General features: G+C 37.6%; 1 protein-coding gene across 1 annotated transcript; it reads left to right on the forward strand.

Moving 5' to 3' along the window:
- Positions 1 to 1,578: 1,578 nt before the first annotated feature.
- chic1 (cysteine-rich hydrophobic domain 1) lies at positions 1,579 to 10,845 on the forward strand. Its single transcript, XM_008420786.3, has 6 exons — positions 1,579 to 1,759; positions 3,767 to 3,821; positions 5,473 to 5,628; positions 7,214 to 7,270; positions 7,709 to 7,768; positions 9,151 to 10,845. The coding sequence occupies exons 1-6, from the start codon at positions 1,611 to 1,613 to the stop codon at positions 9,199 to 9,201; spliced, it is 528 nt and encodes a 175-aa protein (XP_008419008.2). The 5' UTR covers positions 1,579 to 1,610; the 3' UTR covers positions 9,202 to 10,845.
- The last annotated feature ends 70 nt before the right edge of the window (positions 10,846 to 10,915 follow it).

Genomic DNA, 10,915 nt, shown 5'->3' on the forward strand with positions numbered 1-10,915 from the left:
CCAGGACCAAAGTTTATCTTTTCAACATTCACAGAGAGAGGGGAACGGTAATGGAGGTGAAACAAATCTAAACTCTCGCCAGGACAAATGGCACCTTCTTTTTTGGATAGATCTTTTACCAGAGTTCATATTTACATTTGAGGGCATTGCACCTTTAGTGTAATTTTTCCAGTGGCAAATAATTTCACTTTTAGAAATAATATACAACAGGTTTTAAATCACAAACACATCCTCTTTTCCTAGAGCAGCACTGGCGATATTTGAAGTGCCGAATAAATTTTAGAATGTAGCTTTTACTAGTAATTATTTTCAGAAAACACGAATTAATACATACTTCAAGATTTCTTTCATAAATATGACCCCACAAATTCCAGCTGCTTCAAATTTCACAGTATAATCCCTGAATAAATATTTAAGATGTTTGAACAGGCAGTTTGTATTTGGAAAATGAGTACATGGAAACACATCTAACATTTAAAATAAGGAAATTTTAAATAATTCTACTATATGATCTTTATTTCATGATATTACTAAGAGCATTTTATAAATAATGTTGCTTTTTTGTAGCACAAATTTTTTTTTAAAGTAGATTCCCCCAGATATGTCACAATGACATCCTGAATGTAATACTGATTTAATATCCAATGAAAACATTTGTGGTTGGATGGCAGGACGAAGTCATCTTCTCCATACGGAGCAAATACCCTGGACTTGCATCAAGTGCAGATGTAAAGAAATCCTTTTTCATGCTTTTTGTTCTGAATTGGGTTTTCTTTGTTAATGAGCTTTACCTTCTGATTAGTTAATAATATATCAATTATAAGATATATAATATATTCCCTATTCATTCCTCTTCGCACCCACATCCCGTTTTGGTGTTTTGCACTTCTCTTTTATTTTTGCACATTCCCACAACTTCTATCTTTGGTTGAAAAAATTGATTGGGAGTACATAATGAGTGTTATTGAATATTGGGAATTATATGGGGGCTATTCACTAAAAAGGTCATAGTAAACTTTGCATTATCAGATGATATTATTACTTTAAGTTTCATAAATTTGTTTGTGATAATCAGCTGGTAGATTTTATGAGCAGTGGTTTCTCACGGTAAGCATGTAATCATAAAAAACTCAGTATTAGTGTATTGAGTCCAGCTTGCATCATCATCAGAAAGGCTAGCGCTACGCTAATATGCTGCCTGGACATGTTGCAGTTGGTGGGAGACTGATGAAAGGCTAAAATAACATTACAGTTTGACAATGTCTTCCACTCTATATATGAAGCTATTGTTGAACTGGTGAGTTTCTCCAGTGACTGACTGATGCGTCCTAGGTGCACAAAGGAGCATTATCACAGATCCTTTCTCTGCTAGGAGCGGTAGGACTTTAACAAACTCAATAAGTCTGTCTAACTCTGCTATTATTGTTTTGCTTTGTTTTTTTTTTTTCATTTAAAATGATCTTCCTGATGTCAACTTCCCACACAGTAGGACATTAAAGGATATTTCTAAAATCTTCTTTTTCTTTGAAAGAGCCAAGTCTGCCTATTGCATGACAAACTGTCTTGCCATACCAGGTTCCAGCTCTTGTAAATCTGGACGCAGCGGGGCGATGATGAGCGTCTTACAACCCAACATGGCGGACTTTGATACCATTTATGAGTTAGAAGACGAAGACGATGAGCACGTAGTGAGCGAGGAGCACTTACAAAGATACTGTCCGGAGCCCGTGATCATGCGAGGGGCCGGGCACATCACCGTGTAAGCCGCGCTGTGCTTCCCCCCCACCCCCTCTTGTTTCTCTTGTTTGTGTGACGGGGTCGCTTTGTTATTTCCACACAGCCTGCATAGCTGAAGCTAGCCTGCTGCTACTACTAGCTAACGTCAAAACACAACAGAAACAGTTGAACATCTGTCAAGTCGAGGAGTTAGCGCACAGTGAAGTAACGGCTATTTGTCACCATGGCAACCGTTACCTGGACCGGCAGTTGGTATTCCAGTTAGTTATGTTTACACGAGATTAACCGTTAGCTAGAAGTCTTATCACCGAGCAGCAGCCGTCAATCTAATGTTTTGAACTAACATTATCAGTTGAGTTTAGTGTCTTAATCTGTCAGTTTTTCCTACATTTTACCAAGTTTAAATATAAAAGCTATGAGTAGACACCCCGCTGGACAACTGATGGAGTCTGTTGCACTTTAAAAACTCTAACTAAGTGATAACAAGGCTAAAAAGCATCTCACTTCAGCATCTTGTCATCACTACCGGCTGCCTCTTCATCTTTTTATATCATCCATCTCATATACTCAATCCCTGTCACTTTATTGAACTTGTCAGGGGGTGTTTGTTCTGTTTGGGGTACAAAACATTTCAAAAACAAACCACAGTGTGGTTAGATTTGTAGACACATCTAGTCTTTATTGTGCAAAAATGAGAGTAAGAATATAATTGTGCAGAAAAGTCTTGCTGAGGCAAAAGTATTTAATATGTATTCTGCTTTTCCTTTTTCGTCACACTTAAATATGTCAAATCATACAACCAGTTTTTTAATGTGAGACAGAGAACATTAAAACTTTAAAATTATTTAAATTAAGGGGAAAGAGCTACTCAAATCAGCCTGGTGACACACTAACAAACCTGATTAAATTATGTTATTAGCCATATTTTTTAACGCTAATCTAAATTTCATTAGCCAAACTCAGGCTTGATTATTTCCAAACCAAGAATTTACTCAAACATAAACTGTCTGATAGCTTGACGTTGGCTGAAAAAAATACCAAGAACAGATGAAGCATCAATTCATTGGCATCTGTCTGCCTGGAAAGGGCTACCAAGCCATTTCTAATTTCTTGGGAGGCCAACAAACCACAGGGAGAGACATTATACACAAAGAGAGATAAGATTAAACCATGGTAAACCTTCCTATTAGTGGTGACAAACCAAACCTACCCTCATACAACAAGGAGCAAAAGATGGAGCAAAAATGGCCTCCATGGTTCCAGGACAACAACCTTTCTAACAAACCAAACACAAAACTACAGCTTACATTTGTCAAAAATATTGTCATGATCCTCAAGACTTTGGGGAAAATATTTTGCGGACTGATGATAGTAAAGAAGTTCTTGGAAGGTGTGTGTCTTATAAGCTTGTCAATAAGCAATAAATCAATTAATGGCTCAGTAAATTAAAGCTCAATAATTTGCATGATTGTTAATTTTTCTTTTTCTAACAAAATCTGGATTACAAAAGTATTCAGTTGGTGCATTGGTCTCAACTAGTCCTTTTTTGAAGGACAATTTTGTTTACAGAGACTTCATAATTCATTGTAATTATTGTTTTGTTGATCATTTTGGATATTTAAAATATCTTCCTGTTCCAGTGTTAAATATTCATCAGAATTTAAAGTTTATTGATCTTTCAGACTATGTTCTTGTGTTATTATGCCATTATCATAACATTACTTGAAAATGGCTTCAAAATCACAATATTGTTTAGAGCAATAACTTCTGGGATAATTTATCATTGTTGGCAGAGCAGTATGACAGCATTGGTTCATCTTTAGCTACATGACTGAATATTTTCTGCAATTTTAGTAAATGATTGAAAAGTACAATAACAAGCTCATTAATCTAATGAGGAAAATTATGTTTTTGTTCATATTTTCTGTTTTTAACATTATTAAGCTGTAGAAATTATTAAATTAACTGCACCAACTTCCCTGTGTTTCAGCTCTCATGTCAAATATTTTTTCCTCTTCTTTTTTTCCAGGTTTGGATTAAGCAACAGATTCGACACAGAATTTCCCTCTGTTCTCACAGGAAAGGTACGGTTTGTCCTTATTATTTTTTAAAGTTTTCCTACACTACACTCTTTCATGTTAATTTCTGTTCAAACCCAACCGGGATGAATTAAGCAATTAAAGCTGCGGTGGATCTTTTGTTCTGCTGGGCCTTTAACGGCCCTGACTTCCCCAGACCGGCCCATTCAAAGTTTCCTGGGTTGGTTTGATCTGATGCAGATGCATTATAGGCAGCGTGGCAGAAAAGAGCCTGAATGTGCTGCAGTCCAGCTCTGTCAATGAGTAAGCCGTCCATTGGTGCTCGGCTGGCAGGGGGATCATCTGTTTCTTTTTTTTTCTTTTTTCGGAGGGTCGAACTCCAGGTGATAAAATAATGAAATGAGGATTCTGCCGCAGACAGGGGAGCTTCCTGGGTCGGACGCTGAAACACAAAAAGGCTGCGGGGGGAAGAGCAGGCCGAGGGAAGTGTAGGGCAATAAAAAGCACCTTCAGTATTGTGACCCAGGGTGACATGTGATGGATGAGGTCACAATTATGATGATTGAAGGGTGCAGATCAGACCCTGCTGGGCTTTATTCTGAGTTCTTTAGCTGTTTGCAAAGAGACCTTTGCATCCTGTCATAAAAGATTACGACCCCTGTTTTATGGCGTACAGACTCGGCGAGGAATGAGCATCCATTCAAGTTGTTTGGCCAGTGCTGCCACAGGCTCTCAGCTTATCTCTCCTTTGACTCCCTGCTTTGCCTTGAACAGTCTGGAGCTCAGTTAGCAAGTCTGGGTGTAGAATAAAGAGATCCCATCTCTGGACAACATCTGCAAACATCTAGCCTTTTGGTTTACTCCAGCTCTTTGATCCTTCCTCAGCACAATTAAGCACCTTTTAGGTCAACAACACTGAGAGACACTTGCACTGTCCCTCTCCCTTTCAGCTGTTCTTTAGCTGCACATCTCCTCTAGTGCTGTAGCGGTTAATCTTAATGAATTATTGTAATAATTGTCAACTAATTTGTAGCGTACGCTAATTTACATTATTTTAATTTACTTTGAACGCACAGGCTTCTGTACTTTTTTGACGTCATTTGTTTCAGATGTTTCCTTACAGGGTTAACACCTCGTTTCTTTACAAAAGTAAGAAATAAAAACAAATAAGTCTAAGTAATTTCTGAAAACAGCTCCACTCAGCTATAACGCCGTGGCGTTCAGAGCGCAGGAAGAATCCCAAAATTATTTTACTGTTTTTGACAAAACAATGTAGCAAAGCACCATTTTAAGTTCATATAGCCACTATAGAAGTAAAATAAACATGTGAGTTAAATATGTCTATTTATTGTTTATCAGATGCAACAAGTATCCAGAACTGATGGCAGTTTTTATTTTCTTTCTTCCCAAAAGATGTACATGAAGCATTAACTTTACGTAACATTGATTAACACAGAATGTTTTTTGATTTATTGCGTATTGTGACAAAACTTTTTTTCCAAGTGCCATAGTTTAGTTTCACATCCTTCAAATTCTGCATATAAAACAATGAAAAAAAAATTCATTCTCTGCGTCTTTTAACGTTTTAAAAAAACTTGCACGACAAATCTGGAAGACATGTCTTTTTCTCTTTATCTGATTAATCGTCAGAATGATCAATAGATTAGTCGATACTTGAATAATTGTTTATTTTCAGGTAGCACCAGAGGAATTCAAAACCAGTGTCGGCAGAGTGAACGCCTGCTTAAAGAAGAACCTGCCAGTGAACGTGAAGTGGCTTCTCTGCGGCTGTTTGTGCTGCTGCTGCACGGTGGGCTGCAGTCTGTGGCCCGTCATCTGCCTCAACAAGAGAGTAAGTCCGACTCCGACAGCCTGACATCAGCTCTGATGCACCATACGGCAGGAATTTTATCCAGATGTTCTCATTCCGACAATCTTAGGTCAAATTTACAATAATCTTAACTGATAATCTTAAATTTAGTATCCAAAAATTGTACTCAAGTAAGAGAAGCAATACTTTAACATGTTTTACTCAAGTAGAAGTAAAAAGTATTTGGTGAAGAGTCTAATCAAATACTGAGTAACTGATCAAGTAATCAATCATTTAATATTTAGAAATATTAAATTCTAAACGGACCAAAATATAAAGTTAAGTGGAGTATTTGGTATTTTAAGAACCAAAATGATAATAATTCATATAAGTTACAAAAAAATAACAAAATCAGGCAGAAGATTTTTTTTCCAAATCAGTTTCTTTCAGTAAAAAACTCCTACAAAAACTGCAGGTGTGTGTCTGGTGAATCTTTTGTTAAAACATGTTTGTTTTTCATTCAGTGGGTAGAAAATCCAGTAAAATTACTCAAAAGTACTCAAGTAAAAAAGTACAATGTAGTAAAAATACTCCTTTTTCAAAAAACTTACTCAAGTAAATGTAATGCTACTTCCCAACTCTGGTTAAGGCTGATCGGCTCCAGTCGGACCGTCGGGAACGCTCCGATCTAAAATCAGGGAAATTCAACATGTTGGACTGTCTTGGCCCGATATCACAGCGTGTGTGAAAACGTGGCCCGTTGAATCAGAAAGCGCGGTGAGAATCCCAAATGAAGAGCAGCTGATGAGTCCGGTGAACATCAGAGATGGAGAACCGACTCATTTACTCGTTAACGCAAATGTTTGTTCAACCAAAACAACAAGGAGAGAAACTGGATCGAAATTATATGGTTATAAGTTTACACTTTGGTCAAGTTACTTTAGAAAACCTCTTAATCCCAAGATTTTTATCACCTGTTACAATAAATTGTCCCAGAAGTTACTGTGATAAATAGTAATATTGTCTGAGACCATTTTCAAGTGATATAATGGTAACAACATGAAATGCACAAACACATCCTCAAAGATCAATAAACTTTAAACTCTAATGAACATTTAACACAGGAACTGGAAGACATTTTAATTATCCTAAGTAAATAAATAAAATGAAGAAGTATCTGTAAACAAAACTGTCCTTTAAAACAAAAAAAACCAAAAGCTTTAAACTGAAGACCTTTGCTGTTCAGTTTTTGGTAGAAACAGAAAAACGATAAATCATACAAATAGAAATGATTGAGTTTGTTCTAATTTATCATGCGATTTATTACTTATTGTGGCAGGCCTAATCACGTGTGTTTTCTCTCAGGGTTTGATTTTCAAATCCTGATGGTAATAACGGCTCATGCTCATGTTGTAGCGATTCTCGCTCTCCCGGCACAAGGTGGCGTCATGCAAAGGTTGTGTTACTGACAGCAAAGTGGAAATTACTGGCTGGTAAATTGGGGAGTTCAGTCCATAAATCCTGAAAATGGGGGCAGTTTCCTCCTACCTGTTGGAGCGTTTGATTGACCTGTGATTCATGTCGTCTAACGTGCATCTCTTCATTTTTGTTTCTTCTTATTCCAAAGACAAGACGGTCAATCCAGAAGCTGCTAGAGTGGGAAAATAACCGATTATACCACAAGGTGAGACAGATGTTAACCTGTACATTTGCCTGTTGTGTGCATGATTTGTCTGCGAGCGGAGCATCATCGTGACGGATAATGATCATTAATCTGTTCTGCAAACTGCGGTCTGCCACAGAGGTCTGAGAGGGCCGCGAGGTCGGCAGTAAAAGGCCGTGTTAATTTTGTTTTGTCTCACAGCAACAAATTACAGCTAGTAGCCGTGCGGTGAAATAAAGGAAGCTCTTCGGGGTGTCTGGCCACGGCTTGACCTCCGCGAGACCAGACAGTCCTGCTCCTGAATTCCCCCGACGCTAAAGAGGAGATCTCAGACAGATTCTCCTTCCTTTCTGTGTGTGTGTGTGTGTGTGGGTGTGTGTGATTCGGTCGGGGGTGTTTGAGTGTCTTTGTTTCTGCTGAAGAGCGGCGGAGATGTTCACTCCTCTGTTCTCCCTCCAGCTAGGGCTGCACTGGAAGCTCAGCAAGAGAAAATGTGAAAGCAGCAACATGATGGAATATGTGAGTTCACCGACGGACATTAGCTGATAAGGTTTATGTGTCATCAGCATAAAAACGATCCAACATAGAGGCAACTTTTACTTTAGTCATCTGATGATTAATTGGATTCATTTTTTTTCCTTTTTATTCAAGATATAAACTAATAATTCACTTTTTTGCCCTAAATGTAGTAAAAGTGTTCCTTTAGTAAACACTGCAGCTAAAAAAATACTTATGTCAACATGTGAAAAACTCAATACTTTCTGTGTGACTTATCAAAATCATTTGAATTAATTGATTAAAAATAGGATCGCAAAAGGTGCTTAATAGATTTCTTATTACAGAATTTGAACCAAGTTTTTTGAAAAGTTTTGTGTCAAACATTTTTTACAAAGGGTGTTTTATTTAATCTTAATTACAAAATGTTTATATTTTCTGCACAGATTAGTTCAATGAGGACTTAATATTGATGTTTTTAAGTGTTTATTGCTGTGTGGGAGACGGAAATGCCAAAGAAATTAAGTATCTGTCTACTTATCTTTTATTTAATTCGCAAAGAAGAATGAGATATATTTTAACTTTCTAAATGTGCAAATATGTCTTAAGTTTTAGTTCAATAAATTATTTACACCTGGAGGGAATAAACACGGGCTGCACAGTGGCGCAGTTGGTAGAGCTGTTGCCTTGCAGCAAGAAGGTTCTGGGTTCGATTCCCGGCCTGGGGTCTTTCTGCATGGAGTTTGCATGTTCTCCCTGTGCATGGTGGGTTTTCTCCGGGTACTCCGGTTTCCTCCCACAGTCCAAAAACATGACTGTCAGGTTAATTGGTCTGTCTAAATTGCCCCTAGGTGTGAGTGTGTGTGTGCATGGTTGTGTGTCCTGTGTGTCTCTGTGTTGCCCTGCGACAGACTGGCGACCTGTCCAGGGTGACCCCGCCTCTCGCCCGAAACGTTGGCTGGAGATGGGCACCAGCAACCCTCCCGACCCCACTGAGGGAAAAAGGGTGCAAGAAAATGGATGGATGGATGGGAATAAACACACATCTAAACCAGACTTTATTTTCCTTCTACTCCACAATTATTCACTACTTTGTGTTGAGCTATTGCAAATAAAATCCTAATAAAATACAATAAAATGTGAGAAATTATAAAAAAATTATAAAAAATTATAAAATGTAGGAATATTTCTGTATACTTACCGTCTTTTTGGGTTTTTTTTTTTTAAATGTGTTGTTTTCTTAATCACTTTTGGTGGAAAATAACTTTGGCCATTGTTATAGGAAGGTGATGATATTCTAATTTATTGAACATGGCTGCCTAAATACCACTTTGCATTCCTTGCACATTGCTTTAAAGATAAAATATTTTGCCGTTTTCCTGTAAACCGTTTCCTTCTCTCTGCAGGTGATTCTTATAGAATTCCTTCCTAAATATCCTATATTCCGACCGGACTGAGGAGAACGTCATCAGACCGGATGGACGGCCCTTCAATCTTATCCTTAGTGCCTTGTATGTATATATATGTATGTATGTATGTATGTATGTATATATATATATATATATATATATATACACACACACAGTGTGTTGGAATAAGGGTCAGGCGTCTCTCGTGACGACCCCGTACATCTCCCTGTACTTTGTACAAAACAATTTGCAACACTGTCACTTTGCTTTAGAGCAGATTTTGCACATTTTCTCCCCGTTTGTTGATGATGTTGCACTCTGATTTTATTTTATCTCATGTGTTAAAACGAGTAAAACGTTTGAAAAGTGCATTTACCCCAAAGAACCTTCAGCCTGGTAAACCAGTGGCCCCTTCCTCGCAGACGAATGTGATGCCTCCACCTTTCCGTGACGATCCTTGCCTTATGTACGGTTAGATATTAAAGTATAAATCGATGTAACTGGAACCGGCTGGATCCAGTTCTTAGCAGGTAGACGAGACGGCGTCCGTCTCCCCCTCCATGTTGTTTTCGTCTTTATATTAACTCTTTGTACCTGGGAATTAGCTAGTACAAGAAGTTGACGTGTAAATACCATGGTAGGATAAGCTGTACAGTGGTATGCCATTGTTTACATAAAGTTTACTTAGTCTTTTAGATTTTCTTTGCCAATATATTGCTGTACCATAGTTTTGATTAATGAAAGATGTCTAGTTCATATGGACCTGTTTACCTTGTAAGCCATATATAGTTACAGTGTATCTGATGCCAGGTTATTGCACTTGAGCCCAGAGGAGAATCCTGATATTCAAACAAATTGTCTTTCGGTGGGTTTTTGCCAATGATCGATTCTATAGATATTTTTTAATCCTTCGATTTTGCATTATTTTTGTAGTTTTGTATCCGTCTGTGCCGTGTTGGAAGCACTTCACTTTGTTTCGGTCATCATCCTGAGTGATTGTGTTACTTTTCATTTAAGTCGGGGGTGTCCAAAGTGTGGCCCGGGGGCCGCTTGCAGCCCCTGGACTGATTGCGTGTGGCCGCTGACTTCAGTTCAAGAAAGATACAAATTTGATAAATGATAAAATAATCACAAACAAGTAAAATCTTCTTACAGTAGAAAATATTTGCTAAAAAATAACCATGTTTTCTCTTCAAGAACCAGTAATATTTACTCAAAAGTTTCACCAAAATCTGCTTCTAATTGATTTAATAAACTTAACTAAATACAGCAAGCATTTTCAAAAAAAGATTGACCTAAATCCTGATTTTATTCATTTTTTTTCTTCCTATTCATACCTAGAAAATTTACATAATTATTATTAAGGAGCATCTGCAGAACCGTTTTTAAGTTTTGGATCTAGAATAATTGACACATCATTTTCCAGCAGCAAATCTGACTGTTTTATTTATTTAATTTAAATACCGCTTAGTTGATTGTTGATTAGCCCATGTGACAAAAGGTTTGGACACCCCTGATTTAAGTCGAAACATTTCCCGGATTTCATTTTATTAGTGCCTCTGGAATAGTACCGTCTCCTTTGTGTGCGAAGGAGACTCTGAAATCCTCCTCCCGATATTGTTACAGTTCATGTAAATGTTCGTCACCACGACCTAATTCCTCTGGAGAGAGAAAATAAACTGTTGATTTTCACCGTTTTTGTTTCTTCTCTTAATTCGTTCTGCAACCCTTCGAAGCTGCAGCAGTTTGTCATGTTTAACAA

This window comes from Poecilia reticulata, chromosome 10 (genome assembly GCF_904066995.2).
Source record: "Poecilia reticulata chromosome 10, P_reticulata-male-v2, whole genome shotgun sequence".
NCBI lineage: Eukaryota > Metazoa > Chordata > Actinopteri > Cyprinodontiformes > Poeciliidae > Poecilia > Poecilia reticulata.